The sequence below is a fragment of the Orcinus orca genome, chromosome 19 (genome assembly GCF_937001465.1).
Source record: "Orcinus orca chromosome 19, mOrcOrc1.1, whole genome shotgun sequence".
Lineage (NCBI taxonomy): Eukaryota > Metazoa > Chordata > Mammalia > Artiodactyla > Delphinidae > Orcinus > Orcinus orca.
In genome coordinates, this window is record NC_064577.1 from 54923274 (window position 1) to 54944863 (window position 21590).

Here is a 21590-nt window from a genome sequence, read left to right on the forward strand (position 1 = left end):
GCAGGGAACAGCATTTATAATTGCTCCTTAACACAGCCTTAAGTACTCAATGTTTTCAATTCCTAAGCCTTTCCAGGAATCAGCTTGTTTCCCATTGTGATTCTCCTATCTCTTCAGACACTTGGACTTTACATGCCTCTGCTCACTAATTCATTTATTTTCCTCATCTACTTTGTCCTTATACATTGTGGTTTTACATGTATTTTTGTTTCTTGTTCTCATTACACTGTATGATTTCAAGAGCAGAGGGGAACAAATACATCTTTTTTCATCACTTCAAACCCCCAAATTTCTTTTAGCAATGCAGATGCTTTTAAAATGATACAATGTTGCATCTACTCTATAAGAAAAAAATTAAATACTTAATGCTGTAAAGGATACAAAAAAACTGTTACATTCAAACATTACTAGTGGCAGAACAAATATGTGTGTAAAATGTCTCTGGAAAAAAATTTATCAATACATATCAAAAGTCTAAGCCACTTATGGGGATTTATCCTAAGAGAAAGAAGAAAAAAAAGCTATATTAAATATAGAATTATTTATATTGTCAGTTAATGAAAAACCATCAAAATTCCCAATAGTGGAAAAGCTTAATATTATAGTATATCAATGGAGTATGTTCACAATTTGCTATCTTTAATAATAATTATAAAATAAAAATAAGAATAATTATACAGCATAATGAAATATTTATTATATCGTACTGGCTGAAAAAAAATTAGAATTTCACAGTAGCAGAACTAGGGCTTCTATATATTGTACTGTTTCTTTTGTTATTACTAAAGCAAAGTTTGTGGAATAAATTAAAAATAAAAAAAGAATATGATTGAATGATATTTTAAAGCTGAAAGATTCTAAGAAAGTTCTCCTTTCTGCTGACCCAGTAAGACCAATAATTCTATCTGAGTCTTTAGAATACTGATTAAGGAACTTAAAATAGATGTGGTTTTATTTTTCTTTCTCTCCTTCGAAAGAAGAGGCACTCAGTGAATATGGGCCACAATAAGTTTCTGTGATGACACACATGATGAACCTAAATATTACCTCCAAAAGACACTGTCCCCTTTGGGTCTACTTGCACTTGCTGTCTCAGGGCTTGGTGTTGTTCTTTTGTGGGCTGAATACCAAGATAATTTAGAGCCTGGAAGGAAAAGGATTCATGTGAAGCAATTTTTCAAATCTCCAAAGAATAAAACTTTTCATTACAACTTTATTTTACAATCCAGTGAAAAGAATCAATATCAAGAACAGTGATCATGATCAAAGAAAGTCTGATGACTATTTATGGATTAATTTTCCATAAAATATTAGCTTCTTGATCTACCACCACCTCATTTTTTCCCCCAAGGCTAGCACTTTGGCCAATGCCAAATAGCATATCCCTAGAACCAAAATTCAAACCATTTCTTAGTTTAAAATATGTGACATGGCAGAAGAAAAACAGCAAGGAAATCCTAATAAATCCGATTTAACATTAATTTTTCTAACTAGCACTCTAAAACACTGATATTTTGTTGATATCTTCTTGTATTTGAGACCAAAACTAAGGATGACAGGAATTGGTTGGAATACAAAAAATTCTAATTTTTGGCTTGTTTATGGGCAGGCTTACATAAATAATAAACTAAAAAGCTTTCTCTGGAACCCTCTTCTCTCTACCTTCTCTTTTTAGTACCCATAGCTAATTAAAATTTCAGAGCCTGCTAGTTATATTTCAGTGTCCATTCTCTCCTTGTTCTTTAGTAACAGAACCAAAATCTTTAGCTAGAAACATTGTCATTCAGCTAAAAGATATTTCCCAGCCCGTTCTGCAGCTTGATAAGGCCATATGACCATGTACTACCCAAGGAGACATAAAGCAAACTTGCAGGGAACTTCTGGTAAGTCTTTCAAAAGTGGGGTAGGTACTTCTTGTCCCTTTTTTCCTTCTCTGTCTCTTTTCCTTGTCTCCTTTCTTCCTTCTCTCTTTTTTCCTTCTCTCTTTCCTTCTCTCTTAAGTAGTCATCTTGGTTCATGAGCCACCTCAACAAAGATGGTGGAGCAGAAAGATACTTAAAAGCATGTATAACCTCCATGCCAGCTCTGGATTACTTTCTTTCAGGTTTCCTTTTGGTGTAAGAAAAATAAATTTCTAATGGAAACCACTGTTATTTTAGGTTATCAGGTTATATACAGCAAAATCTAATCTTAACTAATGAATAAGGACTGACTAGATGCCCTATTATCGGATTCTGGCAAGAACATCAAAACTAAAATGTAGGTAAAGGTTAATACTAGTAATTGTCCTTATATATTCCTTCCTCCTTTGAAATCTGTTCAGTCATCCATCACTTCACTTACCAAGTATTTATTTAGTGCTTACTATTTGTTAGGCACTAAACTATACAAAGGGACACAAACAAGATATAGCCACTACCCTCAAAGAGCTATGGTCTCTAGGGAGAGGATAACATGTAAATAAATGTAATTAGTGCAATATGTAATTTAATAGAAGTGTGTACAGGATGTACTGTGGCAAAACCAAACTGGTCAATGTATAGGTGGCTGGGCACAGTGAGAAAAGGAGTCAGAAGGAAGGGAAAACATCAGGAAAGATTCCTTCAAAAGTGATTCTAGAGCATTTTAACCAAGCGTCATCTGCCTGCCCTATCTACACAGTCATTGCCTTGCATAACATGGAATAATGATTCTTAACTTTTGATATTCTTTTTTTTTTTTTTTTTTGTGGTACGTGGGCCTCTCACTGTTGTGGCCTCTCCCGTTGCGGAGCACAGGCTCTGGATGTGCAGCCTCAGCGGCCATGGCTCACAGGCCCAGCCGCTCCGTGGCACGTGGGATCTTCCCAGATCAGGGCACAAACCCGTATCCCCTGCATTGGCAGGCAGACTCTCAACCACTGTGCCACCAGGGAAGCCCAACTTTTGATATTCTTTTCCTTCAGTCATAGAAAATGTTCCAAATACACCCCCAAAAAATAAATAAATAAAAGGAAAGAGAATAATACAAAGAGCACCCATTTACTTCTTATCATCAAGTATCATCAAGTATATATTAGTATTTGTTTGAAATTTATATATATATATTTTTAAGAAATAAACATTATAGACTTGGTTGAAAGCTTTCTCCATTGTTTCTCAGCAGGAACCACTATCCTAAGGTTGGCATATCCTTCCTGTCCATGATTTGATGCCACTACTACATTTGTCCCCTAATAACATGTACTCTTTTATCAGTACATAAAAGAGTATTTTGTGCATTTATGATTTTACCTGCATAGTATAATACAAAAGGATAACCTTACAAATTATTTTTATTTTTTACCTCAATGTTAAAATTTCACAATTGCTCAATATTGTTAACCGCAAAACTACTTCACTTATTTTAAATTTAAATGGTATCTAACTGGATGAATATATTATAATTTATTATCCATTCTCTCATTGATGGGCTTTTTATAATTACTCCACTCTGTTTTTTATAATAAGACATTTTACACATCTCCTCATATAGATGTGTAAAAATTTCTCTACAGTACACCCCTACAAGAGGAAATGCTGAGTCATAGGGTATATATACTGTCAAATTTCTTAGATATTATAAAATTGCTCGCCAAACTGGTTGTATCAATTTATGCGCAACACTAGTATATAAGCAGCTCTATTTTTCTACATTCTTAACAGCATTTGCTGTTTTCACACTTTAATTTTTGTCAATACGTTGAATATGAAATAGTATGTTGTTTGTTAATTTGAATTCTCCTAACTACAAGTGAGATTTAGCTTCTTTTATATGTTTATTAGCAATGTTTTTGACATAAATTATTTAGCAATATGTTTTAAATTTTCATATATAAAGCTTGAGGAAGTATTTTTTGTTAGTGATTCTTAATTTGGTGGCATTCTCCCAATTGTAAAAACCCAAAATGTCCCCAGACATTGCCAAATGTCCCCTGAGGCAAAAAATGTCCCCTGAGGATGTCCCCACATCCCTGCTTTTGAGAAACACTCCTCCAGAGACAAACACTATTAATCGCCTGGTGTATAATTTTCCTGATTTCTTCTATGTATATAACACCTGTATATGTAAAAAAATAAATTATATATCTTTTGCAAGAATTAAATTATACTATATACAGTGTTCTATGTTTTTAAAAGAATTATCAATATATAACAGCCTTCTATTCTGTACATTTTAGATATTTTGCATGCTTTTAAAACTTGTTATAATAGTACATTAAACCTTAGTATTTAAGTATATTTACTTCAGATTTTGAATGTAACAAAACATTGCAAAAGCCCCTTCTGTACTTCTCCCCAAGTATTTTATTATATATTTGAAATATACTAAAAACATACATGTAACAAATATATGTTTTAAAACATCTATGAATCCATTTAAGAATTACAAAATTGCTAATACTATTGATTTATGTAACATACTCCTCTCCTACTATACTAGAGGTAACCACTACTAAGGAATTATGTCATTATTATTCCCATACTATTTACTTTAAAATGGTTTGTCACATACTATGTATCCTTAACATGTTTTTTTGTTTTGCTGTTTTTTAGCTTCATTAAAATGCGACTGATAGTCTTCTAAAACTTGGTCTTTTTACCCTACAGGATTGTTTTATCATTCATCCACGTGGTTATATGGTCTTGTAACATTAATACATTCACTTTGACTGAACTAATATTTGATTAGATGAATATGCCACAATTTATTAATCCATCCTCCTCTAGATGAACATTGGGGTTTTCTGCTTACCAGCAATGAACATTCTTCTACACATGTACTACAGCACATGGGTAAAAATTTCTTTAGGGTAGGAAGAAATTCTAGGAATTTCTTCCTACCCTAGGAATAGTATTGACACGTCTTTTTCTAATTTATTTCTAGGAGTTCTTCATATATTCTGGATATCAAAATTGTATATGTTATGTGCATTACGAATATTTTCTCCCACTTTTTGGCATAACTTCACTTTCTTACAATCTCTCTTTATGCAGTTTCTCATGGACAGTTCCCAAGTGTGCTTTTACACCATTACTTCATATTTTTATAAATATATGTGATGAATAGTTTTAAAAAATATTTTTAAGTTTTAATTTTTATATAAATGGTACCATACTCTATATCTCAATGTGACTTTTTTAAAAAAATAATTAATTAATGTATTTATTTATTTTGGCTGTGTTGGGTCCTCGTTTCTGTGCGAGGGCTTTCTCTAGTTGCGGCAAGAGGGGGCCACCCTTCACCGTGGTGCGCGAGCCTCTCACTGTCGCAGCCTCTCTTGTTGCGCAGCACAAGCTCCAGACGCGCAGGCTCAGTAGTTGTGGCTTACGGGCCTAGTTGCTCTGCGGCATGTGGGATCTTCCCAGACCAGGGCTCGAACCTGTGTCCCCTGCATTGGCAGGCAGACTCTCAACCACTGCACTACCAGGGAAGCCCCAATGTGACTTTTTATTAATAACAGATATACTGAGATATAATTCACAAAAAGTTCACTGTTTTAGTGTACAGTTAAGTGGCTTTTAGTACATTCACATAGTTGTACATCAATCACCTAATTCTAGAAAATTTTCATCACCTCTAAAAGAAACCCCATACCCATTAGCAGTCACTTGCTATTTTTCCCTATCCCACCAGCCCCAGTCAACCACTAATCTATTTTCTGTCTATATGGATTTGACTATTCTGGTCATTTCATATAAATAGAATCATGTAACTTTTTGTGCCTAGCTCCTTTCACCTAGCTTAATGTTTCAAGGTTTATGTTATAGCATATATCAGAACTTCATTCCTTTTACAGTCCAATAATAGTCCATTGTATGTATGTACTACATTTTGTTTATCTTTCTTAAGTTAAAAAAGGTGAATCAAGAATAAAATTAGGAACAAGATATTATTATAAAAATACTAGGTAGAAAATAAATTAGAAACTCAGTGGTTATGTGACTGAAATAGCAGGTGACTACAAAGAAAGACTGTGAATTAGAAAAAACAATGCATCACTAAAACTAAAATACTGGGCAATAAGAAGCATATAAGTTCGGTAGAGGTTAATCAGAGTTAAAGTATTATAAGCACCTTGTATATTTGAAAGAAGGGTAAAGATTCTGATTAACTTTAGACTAAGTTAAAGATGAATGTTAAATTTTTAGGGTAATCCTTAAAAGATTAGCAAGAGAAGGTACAATTCCTAAATAAGATGGGGGAGAAAAAAAATAAAATGCAAAAACCACCAACCAAAAAATCAAACATAATCAAACGAAAAAAATACAGTAAACATGGGGTAAAAAAGGAATTAAAAACAAGAACAAAGAAAAAAAATTTTAAATAAGATGGCAGAAATAACTCAAAATGCATTATAATTAGACTAAATATAAAGAATGTGGAGCAATGGGAACTCTTGCATAAGACTAGTAGGAATGAAAATTGGTAGAATTACTTTAGAAAACAATACACCAATCGAACAATTATTTTCTGAGCGTATACTATGAGCCAAACATTTTTCCAGGAGATGAAAAAACAGGAGGAAAATTCTAACAATACCTTAAGTTAGGTTGAAGATAAATAAACTCTTTGACCTTATTAATATTTTAGTAATCAACTTTTAAAAAGCATATAAATGATACTCAACATTTGGAATAGAGTTACCTCTTGGGGAAAGAGATATATACAATCAAGAAGAGAGACACAGGCAATGTCAAAGATTCTCATTCTTGGCTCGGTGCTTTGTGACAGCCTGTGTCACAATGTTTTGTGACACAAAACATTGCTAACTAAATTAGGGAAAAGAATCGATCTAAACACAGATCATCTTAACAGGAACTAGAAAATATAAAAAAGACCCAATTGAGGGAATTCCCTGGTGGTCCAGGGGTTACAACTCTGTGCTTTCACTGCCGAGGGAGGGTGGGAGGGAGGGAGACGCAACAGGGAAGACATATGGGAACATATGTTTATGTATGACTGATTCACTTTGTTATAAAGCAGAAACTAACACACCATTGTAAAGCAATTATACCCCAATAAAGATGTTAAAAAAAAAAAAAAAAAAGATTCTCATTCTTAGCTGGGTGGTGGAGTATATGTGTATTTGTTTTATTAATCTTTAAACTCTACACATAAAATATAATCATTCTTGCATATGATTAATATTCTCATATAAAGAAATAAAATAGAAATATTTTATAAAGAAATAAAAACAGGGACTTCCCGGGTGGCGCAGTGGTTAGGAATCCGTCTGCCAATGCAGGGGACACGGGTTCGAGCCCTGGTCCAGGAAGATCCCACATGCCGTGGAGCAACAAAGCTTGTGCGCCACAATTACTGAGCCTGCACTCTAGAGCCCATGAGCCACAACTACTGAGCCCATGTGCCACAACTACACACAAGTCTGTGTGCCTAGAGTCCGTGCTCTGCAACAAGAGAAAACACCACAATGAGAAGCCCGTGCACCACAATGAAGAGTAGCCCCCACTCACCGCAATTTGAGAAAGCTTGCACGCAGCAGCAAAGACCCAACACAGCCAAAAATAAATAAATAAATAAATAAAAATAAAGCTTCCTTTAAAAAAAAGAAATAAAAACAATTTTATAAAAATAATGCAAACAAAAGACCTATCATAGAAGGTACTCAATATACAGTGATTCTTATTGTATTAAGTAATAATAAAATTGCAAAATGCAGTTAACTACCGTGTAAATTTTTCCTGAGTTAAACTTAGTAACAGATGGAAGTTTTGTTGAAAGAAAAATTTACAAGAATACAGCATGTCAGTGAGGTAAGCTCATAAATTTAAATTGAAAGTAATTTGATGGGAGATGAAGATGGCAGAGTAAGAGGACATGGAGCTCACCTTTCCCCACAAACACATAAAAAATACATCGACATATGGAAAAATTCTCATGGAAAACTAACTGGAAACTGGTAGAAGGACTCCTGTACAGCCAAGGATGAAAGAAAGATATGCTGTACCTGTATAGAACGGGAAGAAAAGTGATTGGGTTGGGACCTGTGTCCATGGGAGGGAACTCAGAGGAAAGGGGGGATCACATGGACGGACATTCATCCTGGGGTGTGAGTGGGTTGAGCCACAGACTGGGCGTCCCAGTCCTGGGGTGCTATGCAAAGGAGACAAGCTCCCTTGGCCACTTGGAGAACTGCTGGAACAGACAGAAAGGCTGGAGAAGCCTAGACTCCACTCATGAGGAGTGGGTGGGTGCTAGCCTGCTCCCAGGCAGGGTGGAGAGAGGTCTGCCCTAGCAGCTGCCACCTTGACATGCTCCCCAGTCCAAGCAAAGAGAACACCCCACTCACTCTCCGCCACAGCATGGCACTGGATCTAGGGCACCCAGGACCTGGGAGAAGACTTCACTTAGGGATGCAGAGGCAACCTGGGGGAGCGGGGTGTAGCCCAGATAGGGCAACAGTAGCCATCGTTGGTGCTTACTCAAGAGATGTCCCAGAAGCAGCCCAGATTTCTTATAGCAGCGTGGTGGCCAGATTTCCTGTGACTGCCTCGCTAAGTTTGCCAGCCCAAGCTGAGTAAACACTCCAGCCCCACTAACTCCATGCTACCGTACAACACTAGATCTCAGGTGATCACAGCCAGGGAAAAGATGCGACCACGGATTGCATCTGAACGAAGCTGTAGATGCCTACACAGGCAGAGTATCAGACCTCTGTGAGCACACAGGCCCCATTCGCTTCAGGACTCCCCTCCTTTGGGGCAAAGGCCCCAGTGCAGGGAGAAGGAAAAACACATACTTAAAGGGAACAGAGCCAGCTCTAGCCCAACCCTCAGGGATTCTACTCCAGCAACTTGGGAGCAAATCTTGCCCCTGACAGGGTGATGACAGCCAATGAGCAGAGAAGTCCCACCTCACACCCTGCACAGACTTTAGCTCCTCCATCACCAGCCACAGGCCCTATCAAGGTGACAGCTGTCAGCACACCCTGAGGAAAGATGTGACTGGCATCCACATCAAATCCAGCCCTTCCATTAAAGGCACTGGGAACATTCAGTCAGCACAGCGATGCTCTCAAATAAGAACATGCCCTCAAGACCACAATGGATAACTGTTTCACCAAAATTCCTAGAGACAGAGAAAGTTAACTAAAATGAAAAGGCATAGGAACTACTCTTAATTGAAAGAGTAAGAGAAAACCCCTTAAAAAATAAATAATGAAACAGAAATAAATAATTTACCAGATAAAGAGTTCAAAACATTGCTAACTAAATTAGGGAAAAGAATCGATCTAAACACAGATCATCTTAACAGGAACTAGAAAATATAAAAAAGACCCAATTGAGGGAATTCCCTGGTGGTCCAGGGGTTACAACTCTGTGCTTTCACTGCCGAGGGCACAGGTTCAATCCCTGGTGTGGGAACTAAGATCCCACAAGCTGCATGGCTTGGCCAAAAAAGAAAAGAGACCCAATCGAAAATAGATAATTAAATATCTGAAATAAAAAACACCCTGAACACCCTAGAAGGAACAAATGGCAAACTAAATGACACAGAAGAACGCATGCATGATCTGGAAGATAAAATAATGGAAATTATCCAATCAGAACAGCAGTCAGAAAGGCAAATAAAAAAAAAAAGTAAAAGTAACATATGGCATCTCTGGGATACCATGAAATGTACCAATATTCACATTATAGAAGTTCCAGAAGGAGAAGATGAAGAGGAAGGGTATTGAAAATGTATTTGAAGAAATTATGGCTGTAAAATTTCCCAAACTGAAAGAAGGAAACAGATATCTAGGCACAAGAGGCACAGAGATTTGAAAACAAGATGAACCCAAACACACCCACACTAAAATATAATTAAAACAACAAAAGTTAAAGAGAGAATTCTAAAAGCAGCAAGAGAAAAAGAAAGAGTCATAAAGAAGGGAATCCCCATAAGGCTATCAGTTGATCTCCCTGTAGAAACGTTGCAGGCCAGAAGGGAGTGGCATGATATATTCAAAGTGCTGAAAGGGAAAACTCTGCAAACTAGGAGACCCTACGGAGCAATATTATCATTTAGAACAGAAGGAGAGAGAACTTTTCAGACAAACAAAAACTAAAAGAATTCAGCAATACCAGATCTACCCTAAAATAAATCCTGAAGGATCTTTTCTAAATGGAAGCGAAGTAAGAATCTATAGGAAAGGGTAAATCCCACTAGAAAAGACAGATATATATTAAGGATTGAAGATTACTTAAATAAGTAGATTAAAAGACAAAAAATTGTAAAAGAAACTCTGACTACAATAAACAGTTAAGGGATAAGCATTAAGTTGTAAAATATGACATCAAAAACACAAAATACAGGGGAGGGGAGTAAAAAATGTATATCTTTTAGAATGTGTTTGAACTGAAATGACTATCAGTTTAAATGAAGTACATATAATTATGGATCAACATATATGAACCCCATTGTAACCAGAAATCAAAAATTTACAAAAGATATACAAAAAATAAAAAGAAAGGAAACCAAGCATACTACTAAAGAAAATCATCAAACCACAGTGGGAGAAACAAAAAGAAGAAATGAACAGAGAAGAACTACAAAAACAACTGGAAAACAAGTAATAAGATGGCAATAAGTACTTACCTATCAATAATTACTGTAAATGTCAGGGGAATAAACACTCCAATCAAAAGACATAGGGTGGGGACTTCCCTGGTGGCTCAGTGGTTAACAATCCGCCTGCTAATGCAGGGGACACGGGTTCGAGCCCTGGTCCAGGAAGATCCCACATGCTGTGAAGCAACTAATCCCATGCGCCACAACTACTGAGCCTGTGCTCTAGAAACCATGAGCCACAACTACTGAGCCTGTGAGTTACAACTACTGGAGCCCATGCTCCACAACAAGAGAAGCCACTGCAATGAGAAGCCCATGCATTGCAATGAAGAGTAGCCACTCGCTGCAACTAGAGAGTGCCCGCACACAGCAATGAAGACCCAACACAGCCATAAATAAATAAATAAGTAAATTTATTTTTTTAAAAAAGGGCATAGGGTGGCTGATTGGATTAAAAAAAAAAAAAACCTTTCAATATGTTGCCTACCAAAAGACACACTTCAGGGCTAAAGAGACATACAGACTGAAAGTGAGGGGATGAAAGAAAGCTATTTCATGTAAATGAAAATGACAAGAAAGTGGGGTAACAATATGTGTATCAGACAAAATAGACTTTAAAACAAAGGCTATAACAAAAGACAAACAAGGACATTATATAATAATAAAGGGATCAATATAAGAGGAGAATATTACACTCATTAACATAAGCACCCTATAACAGGAGAACCTAAATATATAAAGCAAATACTAACAGACATAAAGGGAGAAACTGACAATAATACAATAACAGTAGGAGACTTTAACACCCCACTGACATCAATGGACAAATCATGCAGACAGAAAATCAATATGGCAATAAGGTCCTAAATGATACAATAGAATTGGATATAATCAATGTCTACTGCATACCCCCCCAAAAGCAGAATACACATTCTTTTCAAGCACACAAGAAATGTTCTCTATGATAGATCACATACTGGAACACAAAACAAGTCCCAACAAATTTAGAGGTAAAAATTATATCAAACACCTTTTCTGACCACAACGGTCTGAAACTAGGAATCAACTACAGAAAGAAAAAAAAAGTGAAAAGAACAAACACGTGGAGAGTAAACAACCTGCTATTAAAAAAAACAATGGATCAATGATGTAATCAAAGAAGAAATCAGAAAATACCCTGAGACAAATAAAAATGAAAACACAACTTTACAAAATCTTTGGGATGTAGAAAAAGCAGTTCTAAGAAGGAAGTTCATAGTGATACAGGCCTTGCTCAAGAAACAAGAAAAATCTCAAATAAACAATCTAACCTACCACCTTCAAGAATTGGAAAAAGAATAAACAAAGCCAAAGTCAGAAGAAGGAAGGAAATAATAAAGATCACAGAGGAAATAAAATAGAGATCAAAAAGACAATAGGAAAGGTCAATAAAACCAAGAGCTGGTTTTCTAAAAGGATAAACAAAATTGACAAACCTCTATCGAGGCACCAAGAAGAAAAGAGAGGACCCAAATAAACAAATTAAGAAATCAAAGAGGGGTAATAACAACTGATATCACAGAAATACAAAAAATCATAAGAGAATACTATGTACAGTTATATGCCAACAAATTGGACAACCTAGAAGAAATGGACAAATTTCTAGAAACATACATCCTGCCAAGACTGAGTCAAGAAGAAACAGACAATTTGAATGAACAATCACTAGAAGTGAAATAGAATCTGAAATAAAATAACTCCCTGCAAACAAGTCCAGTACCAAGAAGTTTCACTAGGGAATTCTACCAAAACATATAAAGAACTTATACCTATCCTTCTCAAACTATTCCAAAAAAATTGAAGAGGAGGGAGCACTGCCACATTCATCCTAGGAGGCCACCATTACCCTGATACCAAAACCAGACAAAGACGCCACAAGAAAAAGAAAATTACATGCCAATATCTTTGATGACTATAGATGCAAAAGTCCTCAAAAATATATTAGCAAACCGAATCCAGCAACACATAGAAAGGATTATACACCATGATTAAGTTGGATTCATTCCAGGGGCACAAGGATGGTTTGACATATGCAAATCAATCAATGTGATACACCACATTAACAAAAGGAAAGACAAAAACCACATGATCATCTCAAAAGATGCAGAAAAAGCATTTGACAAAATACAACATGCATTCATGATAAAAACTCTTGCCAAAGTGGGAATAGAGGGAACATATCTGAACATAATACAGGCTGTTTACAAGAAACCCACAGCCAACATAATACTCACTGGTGAAAAGCTGTAGGCCTTCCCACTAAATTCAGGAACACGACAAGAATGCCCATTCTCACCACTTCTACTTAACATAGTATTAAAAGTCCTAGCCACAGCTATCAGACCAGAAAAAGAAATAAAGATTATCCAAATTGAAAGTGAAAAGGTAAAACTGTCACTATTTGCAGATGACATGATACTCCATAGTGAGAGCCCTAAAGTCTCCACAGAAAACTATTAGAACTAATAAATGATTTCAATGAGGTAGCAGGATACAAGATTAATATACATAATTCTGCTGTGGTCTAAAAACTAATAATGAAATATCAGAAACAGAAAGTAAAAAATCAACCCTCTTTAAAATCACATCAAAAATAATAAAATACCTAGGAATAAACCTAACCAAGGAGGTGAAAGACATATACTCTGAAAATGATAAAACAATGATGAAGGAAACTGAAGCTTATATAAAGAACTGGAAATGTATCCTGTGCTCTTGGATTGGAAGAATTAATATTGTTAAAATGGCCATTCTATCCAAAGCAATCTACAAATTTAATTCAATCTATATCAAAATACCAGAACATTTTTTACAGAGCTAGAACAAACAATCATAAAATTCATATGGAACCATGAAAGACCCCAAACTGCCAAAATGACCTTGCAAAAAAAGAACAAAGCTGAAGGTATAACTCGTCCAGACATCAGACTATACTAAAAAGCTACCGTAATCAAAACAGTGTGGTACTGACACAAAAGCAGAACATATATCAATGATATAGAACAGACAACCCAGAAATAAACCCACGCAATTATGGTCAATTAATCTACAAAAAAGGAGACAACAATACACAATGGAGAAAAGACCATCTCTTCAATAAGAGGTGCTAGGAAAACTGGACAGTCACATGTAAAACAATGAGATTAGAACATTCCATCACACCATATACAAAAATAAACTCAAAATGGTTTAACGACCTAAATGTAAGAACAGAAATCATAAAACTCCTAGAAGAGAACATATGCAGAATACTCTTTGACATAAATTATAATAGCAATATTCTTTTAGATCAGTATCCTAAGGCAAAAGAAATAAAAGCAAAAATAAACAAATGCAACTTAAACTTAAAAGCTTTTGTACAGCAAAGGAAATGATCAACCAAATGAAAAAAACAACGTATGGGATGGGAGAAAATATTTGCAAATAATGCAACTGAAAAGGGGTTAATATCTGAAAGATACAAAAAGCTCACAAACTCAATATCAAAAAACAAACAACCCAATCAAAAAATGGGCAGAACACCTGAATAGACACTTCTCCAAAGAAGACATACAGATGGCCAACAGGCACATGAAAAGATACTCAGCAATACTAATTATAAGAGAAATGAAAATCAAAACAATGAGATATGACCTCACTCCTGTCAGAATGGCTATCATCAAAAAGGCCTACAAATAACAAATGTTGGCAAGGATATGGAGAAAAGGGAAACCCTTTTACACTGTTGAAAGTAATGTAAATTGGTGCAGCCACTGTGGAAAACAGAAAGAAAGTTCCTAAAAAAACTAAAAATAGAACTACCATATGATCCAGAAATTCCACTCCTGGGTATCTATCTGGAAAAAATGAAAACGCTAAATGGAAAAGATACATGCACCCCAATGTTCATAGCAGCTCTATTTATAATAGCCAGGACATGCAAGAAACCCAAGTGCCCATCAAGAGATGACTAGATTGACTGTTTGCAGATGACATGATACTATACATAGAGAATCCTAAAGATGCTACCAGAAAACTACTAGAGCTAATCAATGAATTTCATAAAGTAGCAAGATTAAAAATTAATGCACAGAAATCTCTTGCATTCCTATACATTAATGATGAAAAATCTGAGAGAGAAATTAAGGAAACACACTCCCATTTACTATTGCAACAAAAAGAATAAAATACCTAGGAATAAACCTACCCAAGGAGACAAAAGACCTGTATGCAGAAAACTATAAGACACTGATGAAAGAAATTAAAGATGATACAAACAGATGGAGAGATATACCATGTTCTTGGATTGGAAGAATCAACATTGTGAAAATGACTATACTACCCAAAGCAATCTACAGATTCAATGCAATCCGTATCAAACTACCAATGACATTCTTCACAGAACTAGAACAAAAAATTTCACAATATGTATGGAAACACAAAAGACCCCAAACAGCCAAAGCAATCTTGAGAAAGAAAAACGGAGCTGGAGGCATCAGGCTCCTGGACTTCGGACTACACTGCAAAGCTACAGTCATCAAGACAGTATGGTACTGGCACAAAAACAGAAATATAGATCAATGGAACAGGATAGAAAGCCCAGAGATAAACCCACACACATATGGTCACCTTACCTTTGATAAAGGAGGCAAGAATATACAGTGGAGAAAAGACAGCCTCTTCAATAAGTGGTGCTGGGAAAACTGGACAGCTACATGTAAAAGAATGAAACTAGAACACTCCCTAACACCATACACAAAAATAAACTCAAAATGGATTAAAGACCTAAATGTAAGGCCAGACACTATCAAACTCTTAGAGGAAAACACAGGCAGAACACTCTATGATACAAATCATAGCAAGATCCTTTTTGACCGACCTCCTAGAGAAATAGAAATAAAAACAAAAATAAACAAATAGGACCTAATGAAACTTAAAAGCTTTTGCACAGCAAAGCAAACCATAAACAAGACGAAAAGACAACCCTCAGAATGGGAGAAAATATTTGCAAATGAAGCAACTGACAAAGGATTAATCTCCAAAATATACAAGCAGCCCATGCAGCTCAATATCAAAAAAACAAACAACCCAATCCAAAAATGGGCAGAAGACCTCAACAGACATTTCTCCCAAGAAGACATACAGATTGCCAACAAACACATGAAAGGATGCTCAACAGCACTAATCATCAGAGAAATGCAAGTCAAAGCTACAGTAAGGTATCACCTCACACCAGTCAGAAAGGCCATTATCAAAAAATCTACAAACAATAAATGCTGGAGAGGGTGTGGAGAAAAGGGAACCCACTGCACTGTTGGTGGGAATGTAAATTGATACAGCCACTATGGAGAAAAGTATGGAGGTTCCTTAAAAAACTAAAAATAGAGCTAACATATGACCCAGCAATCCCACTACTGGGCATATACCCTGAGAAAACCATAATTCAAAAAGAGTCATGTACCACAATGTTCATTGCAGCACTATTTACAATAACCAGGACATGGAAGCAACCTAAATGTCCATCGACAGATGAATGGACAAAGAAGATGTGGCACATATATACAATGGAATATTACTCAGCCATAAAAAAATGAAATTGAGTTATTTGTAGTGGGGTGGAATCTGTTATACAGAGTGAAGTAAGTCAGAAAGAGAAAAACAAATGCCATATGCTAACACATATATATAGAATCTAAAAAAAAAAAAAGGTTCTGAAGAACCTAGAGGCAGGACAGGAATAAAGATGCAGACATAGAGAATGGACTTAGGGACACGGGGAGGGGGAAGGGTAAGTTGGGATGAAGTGAGAGAGTGGAATCGACATATATACACTACCAAATGTAAAATAGATAGTTAGTGGGAAGCAGCTGCATAGCAAAGGGAGATCAGCTCTGTGCTTTGTGACCACCTAGAGGGGTGGGATAGGGAGGGTGGGAGGGAGTTGCAAGAGGGAGCAGATATGGTGATATAAGTATACGTATAGCTGATTCACTTTGTTATACAGCAGAAACTAACACAACAATGTAAAGCAATTATACTCCAATAAAGATGTTAAAAATAAAAAAAGAAGAGATGACTGGATTAAGAAGATGTGTGTTTGTGTGATTGTGTGTGTGAACGTATATATAATGGAATACTACTCAGCCATAAAAAAGAATGAAATTCTGCCATTTGCAGCAACATGGATTGACCTAGAGAATATGTTTAGTGAAATAAGTCAAAGACAAATATTATGTGATATCACTTACATGTGCAATGTAAAACACAGTACAAATGAATGTACATGCAAAACAGAAACAGAGTCACAGGTGTAGAAAACAAACTTATGGTTACCAAAGAAGAGCGGGGTGGGGGGTAGGGACAAATTTCAGGTATGGGATTAATAGATATAAACTACTATATATACAATAAATAAGCAACAAAGATTTACTGTACAGCACAAGGAATTATAGCCATTATCTTCTAATAAACTATAATGGAGTATAACCTGCAAAAATACTGAATCAGTATGTGGTACACCTGAAACTAATATAATACTGTAAATTGACTATACTTCGATAAAAATAATAAATTGGAGGTAATTTATTTTTGATTAAAAATAGGTTCCAATAATTTCTTGTATAACTAATGTCATGTTTTCACCGTAAACAAAAATGCAACTTTGTTAATTGGACAAATAAATGTCCTTAACTTTTTCTGATATCTAAATGATGAATCTAAAAAATGTCACTTCCTTATAATATTAGTCACCTACTTCCCAATCTAATACAAAGAACACCTCATTAACTGTATTCAGACATTGGGTATATCATTGCTCACTACAGCTTTCTTCAAATGTTACATAAATGGCAAGAGGTAAAGTAAATATCAGCGAAATGGCATCTGTATCCCAAAGCATCTTTCTCAGATACAAAAACATAGATAGCGAGAAGGTGCAGTAATTCTTCTTCTTCAAGCCAACTAAAAGAAAAATCCCGGGCTTCCCTGGTGGCACAGTGGTTGAGAGTCCACCTGCCGATGCGGGGGACACGGGTTCGTGCCCCGGTCTGGGAGGATCTCGCATGCCGCGGAGCGGCTGGGCCTGTGAGCCATGGCCACTGGGCCTGCGCGTCCGGAGCCTGTGCTCCGCAAGGGGAGAGGCCACAGCAGTGAGAGGCCCGCGTACCGCAAAAAAAAAAAAAAAAAAAAAAAATTCCTATTTGCTATGTTTACCATACCTACTTATAAGTTTAACAGTGGGATCAAAGGAGATACATAGTATTAGTTCAGTGCTAGAAATTATTTTTCAGTATATACTGATACAAAATTGTCTACCTCAACTACTAAAACATGAAAGATTTCATGAAGTCAATGCCCCACAAACATACATCTTGAAGGTAATTTCCTTCATCAAATTCTAACCTCTTAGCCTTTCTTAAAAATTGTACTGTGTTAGCTAATGACTTAATAACCACATAATCAGTCAACACCTTTTCCTTGTGAAACCTTTTATATCACCAATTTCCTAGATACTATATGCAATATACTTATAAGCGATAAAGTAAAAAAATGTAATTTTATTACATTTTAAATACTTGAACATATTGGCCTTATCTATTACTAAATAGGAAATGTGTTAAAAATGTAATGGACAATAAAGTTGAATTTGTCTACAAAGTAGCAACTAAAATAGAAGGATCTATTTCAAATTAAAGTGATACAGATATTATTACATTAATATGTAACTATTCAAAAAAGTAAGAGTAGCTTAGGAAATGTATGGGCAGATAGAATCTAATATGGATTTTAGAAAAAAAATTATTAAGTGAAATTTAGTTTCAAACTCTGAAAAACAGAGAATGCTCTACTAAATATAGTCACTAAAAATATTTAGAATAAAAGCAGGGAAGCTGAATTTACACAGAATGTAGGTTTCCTTTGCTGTAAAACTGCCATTTTTTTCTACAAAAATCAATTTGCTAAGGCTCAAAGGAGGACCAAAAGTGGAATACTCAATGTGCAAGCAACTCATATTTCTCAGAATCAATATAAATTTAGATGATTTTCATATTTCTAAGAAAATTAATCAGATTTTAAAAATATCATGTGCTAGGGAAATTTAAACTGAGTCAAAGAATAATGACTGCCAGGTAAAGTCATTAACTGAATAGTTTTCTCCTTATCCAGAGGAATGGTTAGTATTAAATCTTGGATGTTCAGAAATATATATTACAGCAATATCATTAAAAAACAGTAATTATTTATTTTTAGATATTAATAGATATGTTTTTAAACCTCAAACATTCTATTTTTTTAAAATGTTATTATTAACTGATTGTAAAGCTTGCTATTATCCAGAACTTACATTTCAGCCACAAATAAAAAGAGAGTAAAACATAGGGAAAGATACTCAGGATTTCGAAGATATGAAGGAGACATCTCAAGTGCCTAATTAATAAGAATTTTATAGAGTACAAACCAGGTGTTTAAATGGTGGTAGGTACACAGAGATTGTAAGCTTTGACTTACTGATAAAACAAAACACAGAAGATTACAGGGTACTGCAAAATAATCTTCAGTGCTACAGATGTGCAAAATATGGCAATACTGGCCTGAACTATAAAAGTTAGCAAGAAGCTGTACAAAGGAGTTGGAATTGAGTCAGAATTTGAACAAAGAGTAAGATTCAAACTGGCACTGAAAACGGTATTACTATAGGACCATGCAAAGGTCTGAATATGTGAATGAATGGTAATGCATATTTATTCCAGCTATGCATTTTCATACTGTTCCTAAAAGTGTAAAAAATCATTATCCAGGGCTTCCCTGGTGGCGCAGTGGTTGAGAGTCCGCCTGCCGATGCAGGGGACACGGGTTCGTGCCCCGGTCCAGGAAGATCCCACATGCCACGGAGCAGCTGTGCCCGTGAGCCATGGCCACTGAGCCTGCGCGTCCGGAGCCTGTGCTCCGTAACGGGAGAGGCCACAACAGTGAGAGGCCCGCGTACCGGAAAAAAAAAAAAAATATTATCCACAAAAACTGATAGGAAAGTAGAGGCTGTGAACCTTCGGCATTATATCCATTTTCATATTAAAAAAAAAAAAATCATCTTTTTGCTGTCATCTTCCAGGTATCCTGAGAGGAAAAGTTTTAAAATCATTTTCTGCTTATAAGTTTTCTTTCTCTCTTTTTTTTTTTTTTTTTTTTTTTTTTTTTGCGGTATGCGGGCCTCTCACTGGCGTCTCCCGTTGGGGAGCACAGGATCCGGACGCGCAGGCTCAGCGGCCATGGCTCACGGGCCCAGCCGTTCCGCGGCATGTGGGATCCTCCCGGACTGGGGCACGAACCCGCGTCCCCTGCATCGGCAGGCGGACTCTCAACCACTGCGCCACCAGGGAAGCCCCCTAATTTTTCTTTTTTAATCATCTTATGTTTCTTTTATATACAGAAACTCTCAATATAATACTATTTGGTACATTGCTACCATCTTCTTTATATCTAGTAGGCTTCTATTTTGTTCTTTAAGATTTAGTTTCTCTTCACTTTTTAAACAATTGAGTAATAGAGTATTATTTCCTTGCACTTATTGCCATTACATATTTGAAGTCTACTACACTTTGTCATAATTTATCCCATGTTTCCTTTGATTCTATATTGTAAAACGTCACATTTGTCTCATTCCTACACAGGAGGAAACTGATTAATTTGAAGGTCAATTTAGTTACAGAAGGTTTTATTTCTATTTTGTACTAATGAACCACCATGAACTGCCCAAATTAAACATGAATTAAACAGTTTAAACCCAAACTGCCATTCATTTAACTGTAAATCGATAACTCTTCAAGAAACTAATGGCTCCAATCCCTTATCCTCTCAAAGAATGAGAATATTTCCTTGCTGTTGTTTTATGGAAGAAAAATGAAAATTTCAAGTATTTACCATTTCCAGTTTCTCTACTTTAAGGCGAACAGAGGGATTTAGGGAAATCTTCTTTCCTTGTGGTCCATAATTATCAGTCAAGGCAGGGGCAATATCTACGAGGCAACAGGGTACACATTAATTGGAAATTTAATTGGAATAGAATTTTTCATTTTACAGGATGTGTTCTGGGCTCCTGAGGTTCAGAAAGAATTCTGGCTAATCAGTTAGCAGTTTTCACTTTTGTTTTCATGATTTTTTGTTCTTTAAATCTAAAATGTATTATATAAACCAGCTTCACTTAAGCCTTAAAAGACATGATATAAAAAGAGTGGCCAATTATGCATTAAGTCCCACAGAAATATTAATACAACAAACATACATCCCACCAGTTACCTTGTCATCACAACAGCTTACTAATTGCAAAATGAAAAGTTTTTTTTTTCTTCCAAAATAAGCAAAATCATATTAGAAAATTTAAAAGGTCATGATTTTTCTCTGGCAAAAGTGGTTTTGCTACATGAATTCTGGAGGTACTATGGAAAAACTCACAAATGCAAACTGTTTCAAGTTTGCACATAAAGTATGATATAGGCTCAGAACTTCTTGAACTAAAAATCCTATTTCTTATTTTACAGAAGTTATATTCCAAGTAGCATAAATGGATTCTCAAGAGTTGAGTGTCATACACCTCTCACCCATTCTCTAACGCCTTCTCAGTCTACCCTGATTATTTAGACGAGCTTTGTCCTTGTTGCATGAGTAAAAAACAGGTGTCACAAGGGACTAGAACTTGAAAAATTATTTGCCTTAATATGCCAAAGTTTCTCAAGCAAATTCCTGTAATTCATGTCAATCCTTATATCTAAATTGTCACCATTCTAAATACACTTTTAAATGGTATTTTACTAGTTCTACATAGAAACAAGAGGAAGAGAAAAAACTTTTTAAAATGTCACATTTTTATGCAGCGTTTTAATTTTTTTTTATTTCTCAGAGCATCTGTCTCTAAGTACAAAATGATTTGCATTCTCTTTCTTAAGAACATAAGAAGTGCATAGGAAAATAAATAGTCTTCC

At 35.6% G+C, this 21590-nt stretch overlaps 1 protein-coding gene across 6 annotated transcripts in view; it reads right to left on the minus strand.

Annotated features, from left to right (window-relative positions):
- Positions 1-21590, minus strand: part of STXBP4 (syntaxin binding protein 4) — a 183367-nt gene that overhangs the window by 123350 nt on the left and 38427 nt on the right. For all 6 annotated transcript variants that reach the window (XR_007473320.1, XM_033431784.2, XM_004271799.3 and 3 more), the window contains 2 exons: positions 20533-20627; positions 1048-1144 (listed from right to left, as the gene is read on the minus strand). Coding sequence is in view for 5 of the 6 variants with exons in the window: in XM_033431784.2 (XP_033287675.2) it covers positions 1048-1144; positions 20533-20627 (192 nt within the window). In the remaining variant the exon portion in view is untranslated. The remainder of the gene's footprint in view (positions 1-1047; positions 1145-20532; positions 20628-21590) is intronic.